This window comes from Pangasianodon hypophthalmus, chromosome 12 (assembly GCF_027358585.1).
Source record: "Pangasianodon hypophthalmus isolate fPanHyp1 chromosome 12, fPanHyp1.pri, whole genome shotgun sequence".
Classification (NCBI taxonomy): domain Eukaryota; kingdom Metazoa; phylum Chordata; class Actinopteri; order Siluriformes; family Pangasiidae; genus Pangasianodon; species Pangasianodon hypophthalmus.
In genome coordinates this window covers 19,225,512-19,244,159 of record NC_069721.1, presented here as the reverse complement: position 1 = coordinate 19,244,159, position 18,648 = coordinate 19,225,512, and the positions used below count along the sequence as shown (strand labels likewise).

The following is an 18,648-nucleotide window of genomic DNA, read 5'->3' as shown; positions in this document are numbered from 1 at the left end:
TGGATCTCTGTTAGCAAACTTATATACTGTGATATGGTATATTCTGAGTGTATTTTGATATGATATTTTTGCCATATTCCCCAAGAGTAATAGAAAGGAATATGAATGTAGAAGAAATGGTGTCCCTGTCTGAATATAAAGAATCTTTTATAGAGAAGACTTCAGCGTGAGAAAGAGAAAAGACAGAAGAGTGGTACTATTCTGAGCAACACATTAAAGAGAAAGCCCTCCCAAAAAAGTGCTGAAGAGTGTCACAGAAAAAAAATATCGAGAGTGAAACAGAGACAGACAGGACAAGGAATGTGAGAGAAAGATAAAAAAGGGGCTCTGTTCTGTTGCTGATGTGGGGCCTCTTTAATGAATGCCTTGCCGCCTCTGTCACTGAGGAGTATAGTTATTACTGTTAGACATCTCTCCAGGCCAGAGGTTTACCCCGCCAGGCCAGAATCTGCCTCCTCCCATATCCCAGCTTCCCCTGCAGCCTGACGTAACCAGGACAACCAGTGCTGGGGCTGTTTGGAAAACCCCCTTAGTAAATCTGCTACAGCCCATTGGGCCCTGACGAGGATTATTTGCCTTGGTGAAGCAAAGAAAAAAAGCAAGGAGAGATTTTTTATGCTGTCATCTCTTGCTGTGATTACCCCCCCCCCCCCCCCCCCCAACACACACACACACACACACACACACACACAGACACTGCCTGTCTTTTATTTATCATCTTTTAATTTGAGTTAGTGTGGGATTTTTGTAACAAAATCCCTAATTATAGGCTTAAGTATAGTATATATATATATAGTGAAGTACAGTATAATATCAAAATCATGATAAATTATCATCATAGATAACTGTGATATTGTGATATCTTTTTTTTTTTGTGATATTATTTTTAAAAATAATTACAAACTGATTGGAAGTAGCTTAATCTTTAATACTGTAAAATGTAAAAAAAAAAAAATAAATACATACAATGTATACTGTACATATATACATTATTTTTAAAACGTTATTTTTTAATATAATAAATAAAAATGAATTATTACAAATTTGTTTAAAATTATTATAAATTTGTTTATTAATGCAGCACCTCTGTGAGCAAACCTATATATCATGATACATATCGTGTATCACAGAAATGCCTTCAACACTCGTGATATGATATTTTTGTCACATCCCCATCCCTATGTATGTGTATGTTTAATAAAAAGTTTGAGCTGAGATAGAGCAGTGGTAAATTGGTCGTTCCAGTGTGTGTGTGTGTGTGTGTGTATGGGTGTGGTCATGTGCTTTTGTGGTTTATGTGTGTCTGTGGTTTCATCTATTTAGGTTAGGTGTCTGTGGTTTCATTTAGTTAGGTTAGGACAACTTTATTGTCATTGTCAGAGTACGAGTCAGAGACAATGAAATGCAGTTAGCATCCAGCCAGTAGTGCAACTAGCAAATAAGTTAAAATGAGGTAACAAGGTTATGGTGCAATACGTTTACAGTGTACAGTGTACAGGTAAAGGTAAACAATATGATGCATACCAGTAATGCAAATGGCAATTAAGTTAAATGGAATAAATAAGAATTATGGTGCAGTTAGTTGAGATAAACAGTATACATGTAGTGGTAAGCAGCATGATGCATGCAATATGATGCAGTGGCTACATACATTGGTTAAAAACTGCAGATGTGCAAATAGCAATAATGTGCAAATAATAGTCTAATATAAGTAATAGTACTAATAATAATTACAGGTAGTGCAGTAAAGTGCAAGTACTTGCAAATAGTTGCAGATAACAGTAGTGTCTAATGCTAATGCTTAGTTATTAGGTGGAGCCTGGGAGTTAATGCTTGGAAGCTGAGTTCAGCACCAGTACAGCTGAAAGGAAAAAGCTGTTCATGAGTCTTTTTGTGTGACAACGCAGAGTTCTGTAGTGTTCTTCTGATGCGAGATGCACAAACAGTCCATGGTGGGGATGGCAGGTGTCCTTGATAATACCTCTCGCTCTAGCCAAGCAGCGCTTTTTCAACTGATTTGAAATTCATTTTGGCAAGGCCACACCACTGCAGAACCATGACAGGTTAACAGAACACTTGCTGATAAACTTTTAACATTATTGTGTGTAACATAGAGAGAAAGAGCAGATGGGAGAGACATGATCATATGCATGTTTGAGACCAGACACATGAGCTATGCTCTTCTTCCATTGTCTTCTGTGTGTTTGCTGATGCAGCAGCAAGTGGACAGTCAAACCGAAAAACCTGCTTTGAAATATTGCAGCAGAGGATCCAGAGATGTATTTCGGCTAATAAGGGCTGTATTTTGAAGTCCTATATGCAGTCAGCTCAGTTCTATTCTGTAACAAGGTGTTTTCTTTAAAATGAGACACTTCCTTAATCACACACTAACCTCTTATGACTTTAATGGTTTAATGATTTAATGAATATATTGTACATAATGCACACTTCTCTATTTCTGGAGCAAACATTGTACAATATGGCTCTCTGTTATCACTCTTCATTATCACTTCCATGTACTAACACCGTTCTCACACACCACACACTTTCCATCATCCATCTCACACATACACACATTTACATGTATATATTTGGCGGACAATTTTATCCAAAGTAGCACACGACTGAGACAGGATACAATTCATCCCAATACACTCTCATGCGATTCACTTTTACACATTTCCTGTATGTACATACACTGCCCATTAAATGTTTTGGGAATCTTTACCCATTTCTGAAATGCAACTGCCAGCAAAACTCAGACATACAGTACTGTGCAAAAGTCTTAGGCACATGCAAAGAAATGCTGTAGAGCAAAGATGCCTTCAAAAACAATGAAAATAAATGTTTCTACATTAAATAAAAACGCTATAAAGAGCAGTAAACAGTAATAAATGAAATGAAGTCAATACCTGGTGTGACGATCCTTCTCTTTTAAAAAAAAAAAATAGTAGTCTCAGGTACAGTGTGTGCAGTTTTATAAGGAAATGAGCTGTAAGTTTTACTGAGCATCTTGCAGAAGCAGCCACAGTTCTTCTGGAGACTTTGACTGTCGCACTTGCTTCTTATTTTAAGGCGGTCTCTTATGTAATATGCTACTTTCTTTACTGACATACATTTTTCTGTAACATTTAATTTTGTGCTGGAAAACTAATGTTTGGAAATCTAAAATGTTTTTGTACTGAATCAATAATGTAGAAGTCATAAAATAAAAATCTATAACAAAGTTTGTACTAAAAAAATGAGGGTGCCTAAGACTTTTGCACAGTACTGTATGCGAGAAATACTTGGAGAGGAAAGAGGCCACACTGTTTCTAGGGAGGTTGGATTGAAGACAGGACCAAAACAGAAACCAAAACAAACATGAGCACATGGTGCTTGTCACCATGGGAACCATGATACAAAGGGGGGATTCGTGACATGATGTCAAAACGCATCTCTGTGCTGTTCTATCTGATGAAAACACACTTGTCAGTCCCACAATAGTGAGAGAAAATCAGGCAAAAACTACAAAGGCAACTAATTTATTTGTCGAATACATTGTGTGTAAAATTGCAGCACATGTGGCTATGATTTCTGAACCCTGTAAGGCTTTTGGGTTTCTATAGGTTTATTTTGTTTTCCTGCAGGTCGGGCTTTGTTATTTACACTGCTCATGACTCACAACCTTAAGTCATTTGTTAGAGAGAGGAGTTTCATTTCAGTGCTTTTATTACTATGAGTAATTAAATACACTATATGACCAAACGTTTGTGGACACCTGACCATCACAGCCAGCCATATGTGGTTCTTTCCCAAACTGTTGCACAAATTGGAAGCAAACAATTGAATAGAATGTCTTTGTATGCTGTAGAATTACACTTTCCTTCACTGGAACTAAGAGGCCCAAGCATGTTCCAGCATGACAATGACCCTGTGCACAAAGCGAGCTCCATGAAGACATAGTTGGCTAAGGTTGGAGTGGAAGAACTTGAGTGTTCTGCACAGAACCCTGACCTCAACCCCACTGAACACCTTTGGGATGAATTGGAACACTGGATGCACCCCAGGCCTCCTCACCCACCAGTGCCTGACCGCACTAATACTCTTGTGGCTGAGTGGCCAAATCTCCACAGCCACACTCCAAAATCTAGTGGAAAATCTTCCCAGAGGAGTGGAGGTTATTATAATAGCAAAAGGGAGACTAAATCTGGAAGCACATGTGTGTGTTATGGTCAGGTGTCAACAAACTTCTGGCTATATATCATGTATATCATGCAAATAGTTTTTAAGAAGTCAGATTATTATAAACATGCTTTGCCACTATTTGTACTATTTGTTTTATTTTCCTATAATGGTACATTTTTAATTTTTTTTATTCCATACATAAGCAACAAAATAAGTTTGGTGTCTGTGAAGCTGGCATCAGTTATCACTTCTATTAGCTTTTCATTTTACTGCTAAAAGTGACCCAAATTTAAACACATGTCGAGTGAAAACAAAACCACTAGAGTGAGACAATACAGGCTGTGCCAAATAACAAACAGTCAAGGACTTCTTGCTGTTAAGTTTTGCACAATAAGCTTTATAAAGTTGAGATAATTTACATTTTTGTACGGTTGACCTTCACTCCCCAGTGATTACATCAAAGTGTTCACTGCCCAGTGACGCAGACTATGTTTGCTTTTTCTTTTTTACTTAAAAGGCTACTCATAAGGCATGTGTAGTTTTATTCGAGGGAATGAGGTTGATTAGAGGGAAGGAAAAGACTCGTCTATCAGTGTTGTCTTTTGAAGCAATTTCACTTTATATCACAGGCAGCAGAGGGGGTTAATAAATATTAGCTACACCTTGATATGTTGCATTATTACATACTTTGGAAAGGCAGTGTACAGATATATATTCTCTCTCTCTCTCTCTCTCTCTCTCTCTCTCACACACACACACTCTCCCACTGTGCGTCAGATGAATAAGTGCAGTCAGGGACACAATGGCCAAAAGTGCGTTCCCCAGTGCCTTACCCAAGGCGATGTGTGAGCGTCTTTCCCATAAAGAGAAGCCCACGCACAAGCTTATCCCATGACCTATTTACAACAATGTCTTTCTGAACTGACCCACACAGTCAGAGGGGGACATGGCTGATGCGAAGAACCTCATTCATATCTTAAAGGAGGGAAATGTGGAAACAGTGCTGATTAAACATCAGAACAGGGAATATACTGAAGGTACAGAACAAAAATGGCAGCATAGTTTTATAATAAATCATTTCTACAGAATCGTCTGCAGCTCCATTGTCTAAACTCTTACTTGGGTAATAGTGAATTACTAACGTGGCCTAGTTATGTCCACAATCCCCTGTGGCGCTCTGGCAAAAAGCCACACAGGCACTTCATGACTTCAGAATGCAGGTCCAGAGGGACTAGAGTGAAGCTTCAGGATCTCTGTGAAGTAATTAAACAGGAAATGTTCCTGAAAGAAAGATGAAAGATAGCCTCTATATGTGTTTCATGGAGATATATACACACATACACTTATAGTGCACTATGAAATGCTTCTTTGTGTATCCTACCCTTGAAGGAAATGGCACCTGTGGTTCAGTGGGGTTTAAGGGTCTTGTTTAAGGGTTCAGCAGCAGCAGCTTGTCAGGGCGAAGAATATGGGAATTGGGGCAAATACTGAAAATATTGATTTTTAGATTCATTATGATTCTCTTGAAATATTCTGTTTTGAAAGTGTGATAATCAAATTTGAACTTAATATGTCTGTATTAAATCAACAAGACACATAAAGAATTGTTTTGTCGTCTCTCGGTGTCCTGAATCAAAATCAAATTGGATCTTGGCGTGTGTGTGTGTGTGTGTGTAATGTGTAATGAATTGCTCCTGTTTCCACAGACACTGTTCTCATTAGAAATCCCTCATCAGTCAATCACAGGGGGCGAGACAGTAGGTTTATTAATAGCCATGAGATGCAGTATTGACTCTCACACAGAAAGGAGGAGGATACGGTGTTTGTTAATAGCCTCAAACTTATAGCTCATTATTAGAGGCTTGGTGGAGGAGCGAGAGGACAGACTTACTGACAGCACTGACATTCCACAGAGGTGAAACAGTCTGTTTCTGCTCATCACTAATCACTGCTCATTATCCAGGCATTAGGCTTGTTACTGTGGTGCTGGCTGTGAATAGGGCTGTTTCACTTGCCTGTGCAGTGTGTATACATGTGTCATCTGACTTTTAATGGGATCCTTATTCTGACTGAATGCATGCAGGCAGACTTGCATGTGTCCATAATTCTCTTCACTTTCTGGAACAGTGATTTATTGTTTTGATTATGTGCTAAAAAGACAAGTGTAAATGAAGTCATATAATTTATTAATACTGAAGTGTGCAAAAAAACGGCATCTTAGCAAGTGAAAATATGTTCAATACAGTATTGATTATGGCATTTATTTCTAGAAAGAAGGAAAATTATCTGCCTATAGAATGAGAAGCTTGAAATGGAAAAAAGCTTATATGGAAAAAAGCTTATAACAGGAAATATCCACTAAACGTGATTATATTCAAGGTATTCCAACTTGTTACGATGACATTTTTTGCATTGTGGGCCTAATTATGGCAGTGAGCATAGGACTACATAATACCTACATAACACGTTTCCTAACAATGGACACAAACCTACATAAACGTTATATGCACTCTGAAATAGGAGAAGAGCATGACTTCGTAACATAACACTCCTTATGTCATCAGAAATCTATGCTTCACTCAGCCATTTAAGACAGACTATGTCTGTTGGAATAAGCCTTTATAAATGTCTATAGTGGTTTTCTGCCGTTTGTCTGAAAACTGATGTAGGTGTCCTGCCTCTCACCTCCCAAAAATATGCTGGTAGGGGGATTGGATATGGTAAATTGCCCCTAGGTGTGAATGAGTGTGTGAATGTGGGTGTGCATGGTGCCCTGTGATGGACTGACATCCCATCCAGGGACCTTCTCTCTCCCTTTCTGATTTTTACATGCTTACTGGAGGCTGAGCGGAGAGGACACACACACATCACAGTGGGGAAAGGACCTGGACAATAAGCAGCTTCACTCCTTACACATTTTAATCAGGCAGTACAACACACTGAACAGTGTATGACCCAGACAGAAGTGCTGGCAGACAGGTTAGATCATCTGGAAATGTCACAGACCTTTTTAAAGCTGGCGTGGCACCGTGGCAATGCGGCGGTTACGAATTAGTGTCTCATCCTGGGTGTAGTCTTACCCCGTCTCATCCTGGGTGTAGTCTTACCCCGTCTCATCCTGGGTGTAGTCTTACCACTGAATCCAGGCTCTGGATTCCCTGTGACTCCCAACTGGATTAGGAGTTATGGGAAATAAATGAATATGAATTATTATTACTATTATTTAATAGCTTGAAAAACCATGGCTTACACAAAATTCATTGCTAGCAAAATCAAATGAAAAATGATTACTTAGATTTGTCAATTAGACAATGATGTTTATATTGTCACATTATTTTATTATGAATACTTGCTTTGCAGATGCAGCTTTTTTCGAAAGAATCATTTTTAAATGAATGACATGGACGCCATCTAGTGGTGTGTTTGCACTATTACACTCATAACTATTAGAGATTGCTTTATTCACTAATTTTGCACTTTTGCCTTCATGAAACAGTCATCAAAAACTTTTGTCGTTGTATCTTTAAGCACCTGAGACTCCTGATGATTGTATGTTTTTTTCTTATAAAGGATCCTGCTGTATGTTGCACTTTCAGACTCCCATACAATTCCTCCCTAATACTTTCTGTCTCTCTCTCTCTCTCTCTCTCTCTCCCAAGCCATGATGGTCCCAGTTCTGTTTTTGGCAACACAGATATCCTCCACTCAGGCCACTGGAAACAGCACAAATGGTAAGTTTAAAAAAGAAATTATTAATAAGTAAATGTTAGTGAGTAAATAAGTAAACTATTTATGTTATGCTTTTATTTCTCCTACATATATTAACCAAAACTACACTCGTATTCTGTTAATCTTTGTTTAATGCAAAATTCCAGGCTCTGTTTTTTTTTTTTTTTTAATTATTTTTGTTTTATATATTTGATATTATTATACTGTCTTTCTGTCTTTAATAAAACCATTGTACTCAGTGCAGTCTTGTGCATTCACAATGAATAGTTTAGTAGTTGCTTGTGTCATGATTGAGACCTGATTAAGCATGATTAAGGGAGCTTGAATTGTTAAAAACCATTACTTTTTATTTTTTTAAAAAATGTAATTTACAATTACATTTCTAAAATGGTCATTATTGAGACGGCAGATTATTGGTGGACACTTGCACCCAGGATGTTTGCGCCGTTATTACTCTGAGTGGAAAAATGGTGTCAGAACCCAGAGAGCTAATAAACCTAAGTTCAGGTATGAACCTTATTAAAATTACATTTCATAATAGTAAATAATAACTGTAAATAGTGAACTAAGTTAAAAGGAGATTATTATGCTGAGAGATTTACCTAGCTATGCTCTGTCAGCTAGGCTACAAATTATATGAAGTGCACTCTGAATGGCATATACTTTTGATTGCTATATATAGAGAGAGATCATTATATTCTCACAGTGGAGGGCGTAGCCTCTGCTGGGAGTAGGTCAAAAGTTCACCTGATTTACCTTGTTAATCTCAGTTGTTTCAGATGGCTTCCTGCATGGCTGATATGAAATGCCACATTGTCCTTTTACGGATATATCTGTACACCCCTGGCATAGAGTCAGTTTTTGTTTTTCATATTCCTCACATGTAAAATACAACCTCAAAAGCTACTATGACCATTTTTGGGTTGATCCCCATTAATACATACATTTTAAAATCACTCATAACTGAAACTGAATAACGTGTTGTTGTACCACAAAGAAAGCTATTAGGTGACAGAGTAAGGCCCAGAGCACTTTAGCCCACAGTAACAAACATGAATAAAAGTTAACTGGCAAAAAAAAAAAAAGAAAACAACTCATCTGAATGGGACACGAATGTTAATTTCAGTTCATGCTAAATTCATGTAGGTGAGATTTGACAAATGAAATGCAAATGAATAAACGTTAGAAGTGTGAACTAGTTCCTTTCTGTGAAAAGCAAAATTATGAAGTAGCAGACTTTTGTATCATTATTTTCTTAATGTCGCTTAACACACGTTTGCAAAAAGACAAACTACAAACTATGTTCCCTTCAAAATAAGACGAGTGCTTATAGTTTCCTGGTGTAGAAAATCTAATGTGGCTTTTGTTTACCCTCATCAGGAAGTTCAGAAAGCATGATTACGCAAATAGGTAAACTGATGCAATATGGTCTGTATTTGCATATTGGAACATGATTGGCTCTTAACATTTATGACTCAATAACACTTGTTCAATACTAACTCAGATTCTTCAATGAGATTATCAATTCCCTATTTCCTAATGGAAAGTAGCTTTGACATTTTACTCAAATGAATTCCCTCAGTTGGATTTCATATTAAAAAAAAGATATTTTGTGTTGTTTGCACAATAATTAAAAATACCTTTAAAAACTGCAGCTTTGTATGTAATTATTGTATGTAACTGCCTCTTTAGGCATGCTGTAACGTTCATCTAAGCGTCATTTTCCCTCGATGCAGTCATGCTGAGTTTGCCATGGCTTAAAATGAATTATAATATCAAAGTGGTTGTTGATAGCCAGACTGCTTTAAAATACCATGTGCTGGGTTTAATGTCACAACCCGCTGTTAGGTAAATGACTGGGATTTACCAGCGCCGTCAAAACAACACACTAAGCAGTTTATTACATCAGGCATAATGAGTTTAGCTGGCAGCTGAGGGCAGGATCAGCTCACCCAGAACTTCCATTCCAGCTTGTGCAGCTCAGTGGGGGCTCAGCTTCCTGTTCCTTTGTTTGTAATACTTCTGACTGCCTCTCCTTCTTCCTTTAGACAACCAACCGTCCACCAGCTCTCATATCCTGCCCACACTGCTCGTACTCTCACTGCTAGTGCTCATCGTGGCTTTGGTAGCATGTTACTGCCTCAGGTACCACAAACATTCACCCACACAAAACACCCCCACTCACACACACACACACACACCTACACACACACCTACACACCCACACACATACACACACACACACAGAGATCCACATACACATTGAATGTCACGTCATTTCCAGACACTCCACCCACTTCAAGGCAGGAACTGAAAGTAACTCATAAGAACACACACACACGCACACTCAGAGACAAGACCAAGAGTTGTGTGTTATCTGAGTTGTAAACGTGTTGTCTTGAGTGTAAGTGGCAAAACTCAGCCTCTGATGAGCGAACAGAGAAAGAAAAGCCTTAGTTTGCGATGGTAAGAAAAAAAGCAATTCTTTTTTTCTTGTTTGAAGAGAACATGTTTCGGCGTATTACATGACTTTATATGATTTGCTTTATATGATTTTATGATTATATGAGTATTTATCTGAGTTTTTTTGTAGGGTTCTCCTTATTATTGCTATTATTTGCCTAGGTTCAAAAACCGCCAAAAAGCCGACATCACTGTAGTCGACAAGAAGATACCAAATGGCATTCTGGAAGAACAAGGTACTGTGAGATGTCATTCACATGTCTCTCTCAACCTCGCTCTATTCTTTGAAACAGACTAGCAGTTGCAACTTACACTGCTATTTCAAGTATCTGTAAGCACAGTAAGGTTAGAATGTGACATGTGGTTTCTCAGTAGTTCAGTGTTTATTTGCATTGAGAACCGGATGTAAAATGCTGGCGTTCTCTTCAGTCAGATGCACAAGAAGCTCTGACTAAGAAGGAACTCAACAGTTCATTCAGATCCATTCTCTTGGGGTTTGTAAAATAGTTCTGTATAATTTGTGCAGGATGGTGAGGTAGTTTGCAGTAAAACTATAAATAGGCATAACAAATACTGTAAGGAACAAGTGTGTTGGTTTTAATTAATGGAGATTTGAGAGATTTAGGAGAAAATGAAAGAAATTTGTCTTGTTATCACTTAGATTGTTAGAGTTTTTGGTCTTTGTCTTCCTATGTGAATGATTTAGTCTCTTCCTTGTTATGTGGTGGTTTTTGCAGCTCAGGTACTATTTCCTATTTCTTCTCTTACCTGGGAATTCTACATGTCTCAGAATTAGTATCTTTTAATTGTGAAGCACTCTACAATATATATAGGTTGACGGACAGTTTAACAACATGTCAGTTCCTTCAGTGCTGCAGTTTTCTTGACAGATTCTTAAAACCATAAACTCCCATCCTTTAAAAGGCATATTGTTCAGTTCCCATCCTTTAAAAGGCATACTGTTCAGTAACTACAGTGAAATTATTACAGCTGTGTTCTTACAATTCAAAAAATTGAGAAATTATGAATACTCAAATTAATATACTGGTGTTATATGGTCTGTATGAGACTATTCAATGAGATTTTCTGTTCCCTGTTTTTTTTAAAGGGAATGCAGCCAAACAGCTGCATTGAAAATTCTAGTGAAACGAATTAAAAGTTTAACAGGTTAAACTGACACTGACATGGTAGTGTGTGTTGTAGTGTTACAGGTGGAGTGTATCAGGTGTAGTGTTGCTGGGTCTTCTAAACAAATCAGTGTTACTGCTGGGTTGAGAAACAATCCACCACCCAGAATTATACAGTCATAGTAGTGCTGTGGTCAGAGAGTAACACAGATGAATGGTAGAGGATAATGAACATAGTGCACTTGGAAAAAGTGAGCTATAATTCCAGTCCGCAGTTGTATACCTGGTAGGCCCTGATATACATTGTGCATATTGTAAAATATTTTCAAGGGCGATTGTGGGTTAAAATGATATGGGACCCACTAGTGTGCCCTGGAGAATACCAAAAATGTGGATATGCAGTAACAAAATGAACCAGTTTGCTAGCTAGCTAGCAGTAGTGTAAATAATATGACATAACATAATAACATAACAATTAATTTTACTGGTTTTACTTTTAAAAAATCTAGGGTATAATCTATAGCATTTCTATACTGTGGGGCTATAGGATACTACTTGTATATGCAGCCTAACTGTTAGATTAACTGTAATATTGTCTCGTTTATGGCTTTCACCACTCAGCTAATGAAGCTACTGTAGCATAAAAGCAATTTGTATTAAGTATGCAGAAATCCATTTAAGTGACAAGTGCCAAACTGGTACTAGTACAAAGTTATATTGCTTTTTTTCCCTAAGATGTCATGTATATGTAATTAGCAGTGAACTAACGTTTGACTTCCTAAAATTTCCCGAGCACTGACCTGGTTAGAGTTTTAACAGGAAGTGACAATTTGGGGGTTTTATCTGAGAAACACTAGGTATATCCTTTTGAGGGTTGCCACATATATATTTTTTTCAACTCTTGTTTTACGAGGAGCTATGATGACGAGGATGGTTTGTGGAAATGATTGGCTAAGATTAGTTAGGAAATACTCAAGCTTTATGGTGAATGAAAACTCTACCATTACTAACCACATTTTTTAGAGGTGTTTGTAATATCCAAATAGATTTTGGAATAATTCTCATATATGTTAATTAATTATCATCTTTGTAAAAAAAAATCATTCAGGTTTTTTTGTGTAATTCCACCAAGCTGATTTCATGAAAAAAGTCGTATGAATGCAATCAGAGCTGGCTGGGGCCAGATTTTGTTTGATTTTATATCGAGTCATAACAAAAGAAACAAACACCAACTCCAACCCTTTACTGTAAGTTTGACCTGCATATATTTTCAAATCACTTGAGTTGTGCGACCATGTTGGATTTTATTTGTGCATGGTCCCAGTCTTAGAAAACCTTAGAAAACCTGATGCTAAAGTAAGCAGGAATTCGATTTTGATGATTTGAGATATGTCTATATTCTGCAGAAATGACTGACTTTTAATGGGGCTGTATTTGTATCCTGTATTTGTATCATTTGTATCCTGAACATTTTTTCTGCTACTTGAACTGGGCTGTATTTAGAATTAATTTCTCCATCATCGTGCATATTTTTCTTGAATCTTGAAACAGGAGGAAGCTTTGAATAATTCCCCTCGTGTCGCGCGGGTTAGCTGCGCATCTTGAAAACCTATTTAACACGCAGCTCCAAGTCTATGCCTATTATCAGACTTAAGAATTGTGCTAGTCACCTTGTGTAGTACTTATGTCTACATAAGCAATTTGTATACTGAATAGTATTTAAGATTACTAAAACTAAAATGATGACAGCTATGCCATGACATTGGTCCTATCCAAGTATGTAATGGTAACCTTGTTAATGATTAGTGAATGAAGTATTTCAATTGAACGACCCATTTCAGTGAGTCTGATAAACAGTTCCCTCAAGCCCTTGCACAAGTACCAAACATGTGACCCACAGTTCTCATGACTTTCGTTCATTTATGCTACGTACTTTCATGATTCAGTAGTTTGAGTTTGAAATGAATCTCTCCAAATAATATGCGAATCGCGCTCTCCAAATAACGTGTGAATCCCCAAACATTTGAATTGTTACCAGCCATTTTGTTTGTTGTTGCTATACTTCAATTTATAGAGCTGTAGTACTCCTTCTTAGCAATTAAACTGGATTGTGAATTGTAAATGCTTGGCTCCTATTGTCTTAAATGGTGTACTATGTTATTATATTATTACATTATGTGATATATACAGTACTTGTGTATGTAGTACCTGGATTTTTGTAGCGTACACTGCGTCTCAAACTGCACTTAAGGGGTCTTAGCTTCCAAAAATGCTTTCTGATAAGGAAACACTCAATTGTAGGGTTCTATATAGAACCTTTATGGTTTCCCCCTGAGATACAACCAAAGAACCATTTTCTAAGAGTGTCACTGTCACTCTCACTTCACCCTCTGCTTACCCTGAGTTTCTGGGTCTTTCACTTCACACAGGTTGCTGTTATATGCGTGTGGCTGAGTGTGTGTGTTAGTGTGTAACAAGTCATGTGTGTTATTATGCTGTGTTTTATGGCTCAAATAATTTCATGAATTCCTGCAGGTTCACTTTTATTAACATGACTTTAGTGCTTCCCAGAATGTAAACTTATTTTAGACATTTTAATTTCCACTCAGTTTGCTCTTAGTATCTAGTCATTTGTTGATCTTATTGTTCGTGAATCCTTGTCTGTGATGGTGTGAAATAATCAGATCTTATATACTGCTTAATGATTTATGAATAATTTGGCGTAGAGTTTGAATTGCATCTTGTTGCAGAGATCTGAGCTTAACATTGAAAAGATCATGACTGCAAATCCACTCATAGCTTCACATTTTAAAAATCCACTCATAGCTTCACAGTTTAAAAATCCACTCATAGCTTCACAGTTTAAAAATCCACTCATAGCAGCTTCACAGTTTTGCAGTAAAAAGATGTGCTTTTTTGTTATTTTGTTTGGATTATAAAACAGCACTGAGCAAAGGTTTCGTATTTTTATTTATTTACAGTTTGATTTTTAGTCTTTCAAACAAGACCAATAAAACATTTCATTATTCAGTCCTTGCACCAAAAAAAAAAAAGACCTGTAGACCTCTGAGGGTTAAAAGTGTTGACTTCATACCAGTTATCTCTATACCATCACCGGGGGAACACCAGGGGTTCAATGACCTGTGGTACAGGCCAACTGAATAACATATTATGGTCAAAAATGAAGATGTTGTATTATATGCGGCGGGCCTATCTGATCATTAGGTACCAGTACTATGGTTTAAATGTCTAAGTATGTGACATATTTTGTCATATTCAGGCGTTACCTGCAGGAAAGAAAGGTGAATAACTGTTGAGTAAATCTGATGTTAATAGAGATTTAGCAGACAATTACACATTCTCGGCTATCACTCCTACAGTAATGAAGATATTCTGAATATAGACGACCGAAACTGTTATAAACTAAACTTACATATTGGTATGGTTGACTATTATAGAATAGTAACATGCAAAAAAAGAATAGAATATTTTATATTGACTACACGTGCGATAATTATAACATAACGCATGCTGAATTCTATTTGTTCCCATGTATTTTGAATTTTCTAGTAGCCTACTTGTCAAGCTGTGACCCATCATTAAAGGCATATAATAATATACTCAAGCCAAAGTGGTGCAGCAAGTAGTGCTTGTGCGTCACAGCTCCAGAGTGCTGGATTTGATCCTGAGCTCAGGTTACTCTCTGTGTGGAGTTTTCCATGTTCTCCCTATGTTCATGTGGGTTTCCTTCAGGTTCTCCAGTTTACTCCCACCTCTCAAAAACATGCCAGTAGGTGGATTGGCTACTCTAAATTGCCCCTTGGGGTGTGTGTGTGTGTGTGTGTGAGTGTGTGTAATACCCTTTGATTGACTGGTATCTTGTGCCTATAGGATTCCACCGGAACCCTGACCAGAATTGCTTACTGAAGAAGAATGAATGAATGAAAGAACTAAGAATTTGAAGATGTGCCTGTGTCCAACTTCTTTTAATTCCTAGCCTTTAATTTTCTCCTCTCATTTTGTTACAGAGGCACAGACGGTGGTTTTGTTGCCGAGATTGCCCTCCACGTCCAAAACCTATGTCCCCATTCCTGTAGAAAACCTGGAGGAAGAGTACCGCATCCGATCGGCCGATGATGGGAAACTCTTCCGAGAAGAATACAACGTGAGTTCTCTATTCATTTTCTGATGATTATAGATGATCATAGAGTAAAAAAAGCTTTCTGACATCAAGAACTGAAAAGTTGCTGGTTATAAAATTATTTTCTGCTTTTAAAAAAATGACCTCACTGTCAATTTTTACTTTTGAGTTTCTGAGAATGATTGACGCTGTGACGTAATGTGTTTCTTTCTTCATCGGTGTCTGGGTTTGGTAGCAAGAAAGTCAATAGAAACGCAAATGTTGTATGCTGAGTCTAAATATCTCATCAGAAAACAGGCTGACTTTGCATTATGAAAACTGTCACCTGATAATGAATTATCCTAGACACATACAACCAACACATTCAGTAGCGTAACAGGAAATTCAGTAGCATTTGTTTCCCACCATGCTTAAATGCGGTTTTGTTGGATGTGAATCATTTGACATTGGTTCACTCACTGATGATTCATTTAAGACTTACCCAGTTTGCAATTTAAGGCAAATGATCCGAGTTATTCCATGATAGTCTTAATTGAATCATTGGCTGGTGATTCAGCCAGCACATACTCCATGAATGAATTCCAAGTCTCATGGAAAGGCTGTTTATTTCCTGCAGTCTTAAGGGATACTTAAGCTGTCTGCACCAAACAGGAAGTAGCTGTACATGTTAAACAAAGTGCACATAGAGTGCTCTGAAGAATTAATGGTACCCTTAATAAAAATGACCAAAAGTTAGTATATAAAATAAACATTACACACAATAATTCAGAACAATTCAGTCAAATAACTATTTACTTTTGTTCTCTCAGAAATGATTGACACTGCTAATGAACATTTTAAATAAATGCAAACTGTCTTTATTGAAATACAAACATACTCTCAAATCTGTACAGAAATGGTTAACAACACAAAATGAGTGTTTTGTAATAACCATCTCCGGATTTCCTACTGAGGACTTGTGGTGTGAATTGAAGTGGGAAGTCCACATGCCCAAACATAAGAACACAAAGGAGCTGAAATATTCTGCATGGTGGAGTGAACTACGGTCACATGACCTTGTTAGACATTACAGGAAGAGACTCAGTGCTGTTATTTTCTCCAGAGCCAGAATATTATTTGTATGGATGCTGATAATTTTGAACCCAGTGTTGCAGGACTTTTAAAAACTTTTTGTGTTTAAAAAAAAAACGTTAAAATGATATAATGCCCCTGTATTTTCAAATTAAAAGAATGTCAGTTATTGCAGTTTTTAGTCTTTATATAGAGTCTTTATATAGAGTACAGTATGTATTAATTTTTGCACAATTTTAGGCAAGTGCCAATAGTTCTGGACACGTATCATGTATCATGTAAGAAAGCCTGGACAATGCAGCATTTACCTTGAAACAGCAAGTTGAGTTGGAAAACAGATAATCTTGAGAACATGCACTTTGCAAAACATCCTTTTTAGTAAACATTATGTACTTGATGTTTATTCTGTGCCATTGTAGTCATTACCAGGCGGAAACCCACAAGGCGCATACGAGGAGGCAAATAAAGATGATAACAAAGAGAAGAACAGATACCCCAATATTCTCCCATGTGAGTGTTTTTTTTCTGTCTTTCTCTCTATTACTCTTTCTCTTCAGATAGTCAGCTGCATAGGATTAAGAGCTTAATTTACTGTTTAGTAGAGAGACTCTGTACTTTGTGGTTTTCTGTTTTCTGTGCATTTCCTGTCTCTGTGTTAACTTGTCAAATGCCTGCATAGCAATCATAGTTAACACACTTTCTTACTTCTCTTTCTCTTTTGCATTTCAATTAGTCATCTTCACATTTATAGTACATGTGCAAACTCAAAAAAACCCTCTAAAAGTTTTACTTTAATTAATATACATAGAGCAATAGTTCTTAGTAATACCTTGCACAGTTAAGTAGTGATCCTATTTAATCACCTTTACGTGAATAATTAAGGTTTTCAAAAGGCCATTTGAATATTAGACATATTGTAAGTGTGCTATTGGAGCATTAGGTTGCCAATCAACCAACACTTTTGATGTGTGAAAGTTGTGCAAGAAATGTTTAGAGCTGCCAGTTTATCATTACACTAATTACTACTAGTTATGCTATTATATTATATAGCAAAATAAATCTATATAAAAAACCTCTCTATATAAAATCTCTATACATAAACAACTCAAATTATTGTCCAAGTCACATCTGAAATGCAATTCAACCTTTAAACTTTGGGTAACATTTATACTGTGGATGCTTTAGTTGGGGATGCTCTTTTACCTGTACTATTTATGCACCCCACGCTTCTCCACTTTCACAACGGTGTGGCTTAATGTTTCAGAAACCACACAAATACATGTTACGGTTTACCTCAGACATGTTAGAAGCTGAGAAGTGTCGCTCACTTATCTTTCTCGAATGCTGCAGAAAAAATACATACCATGTTATTATATGGATGAGGTAAATAGCGTCCTGGTTCAGCTAAACACTAACCGCTCTCTGTTTTCGCTAATCAGATGATCATTCCAGAGTGGTGCTGACACAGACAGACGGCGTTCCACACTCAGATTATATAAACGCTTCTTATATAGATGTAAGTATCCTGTCTTTCGTGTATCCATCATTGCATTTCTTAAAAAAAAAAACATACTTTACTGTATTGATTGTGATACTTGTATGTAAGATGTAACACATTTACACCACCATCAATTTTCACACATGGTTATGTGTCTCCCAGGGCTACAAAGATAAAAACAAATTCATCGCAGCACAAGGTGAGCATAATGTATATAAAGAATAAAACATACCAGGACATGCTGTTATAGATAAATAATCAACGACGTGGCCCGACTTGAAACACAGTTACTGTTACCACCCAGAAGTTGATTATCTTTTTATAACAAATGTTTTATTTCTCTTGCACTACAGCAGTTTGTCAATATTAACAATGTTTATTTATTCAAGAATGACACATCGTACTTTTTATCCATTTATAGTTGCCTTTAATGTTGTGGAACATCTATGAAA

The 18,648-nt window shown here is 37.0% G+C and overlaps 1 protein-coding gene and 1 long non-coding RNA gene across 5 annotated transcripts in view; one reads left to right on the top strand and one right to left on the bottom strand.

Annotated features, from left to right (window-relative positions):
• ptprea (protein tyrosine phosphatase receptor type Ea) overlaps positions 1 to 18,648 on the top strand; it is an 81,308-nt gene that overhangs the window by 48,367 nt on the left and 14,293 nt on the right. For 3 of the 4 annotated variants that reach the window (XM_053238709.1, XM_053238710.1, XM_053238711.1), the window contains exons 3-9: positions 7,827 to 7,898; positions 9,945 to 10,041; positions 10,522 to 10,595; positions 15,515 to 15,651; positions 17,118 to 17,208; positions 18,138 to 18,214; positions 18,359 to 18,395. In XM_053238709.1, coding sequence (XP_053094684.1) covers positions 7,829 to 7,898; positions 9,945 to 10,041; positions 10,522 to 10,595; positions 15,515 to 15,651; positions 17,118 to 17,208; positions 18,138 to 18,214; positions 18,359 to 18,395 — 583 coding nt within the window. In that variant the 5' untranslated portion in view covers positions 7,827 to 7,828. Of the gene's footprint in view, positions 1 to 7,826; positions 7,899 to 9,944; positions 10,042 to 10,090; positions 10,363 to 10,521; positions 10,596 to 15,514; positions 15,652 to 17,117; positions 17,209 to 18,137; positions 18,215 to 18,358; positions 18,396 to 18,648 lie in introns of those variants that run through there. The other variant, XM_026915098.3, reaches the window with a different exon arrangement.
• On the bottom strand, positions 1,134 to 10,097 carry LOC113527366 (uncharacterized). Its single transcript, XR_003402870.3, has 3 exons — positions 9,849 to 10,097; positions 7,174 to 7,338; positions 1,134 to 5,448 (listed from the first exon to the last, which is right to left on the bottom strand). It is a non-coding gene; the product is annotated as an uncharacterized LOC113527366 (long non-coding RNA).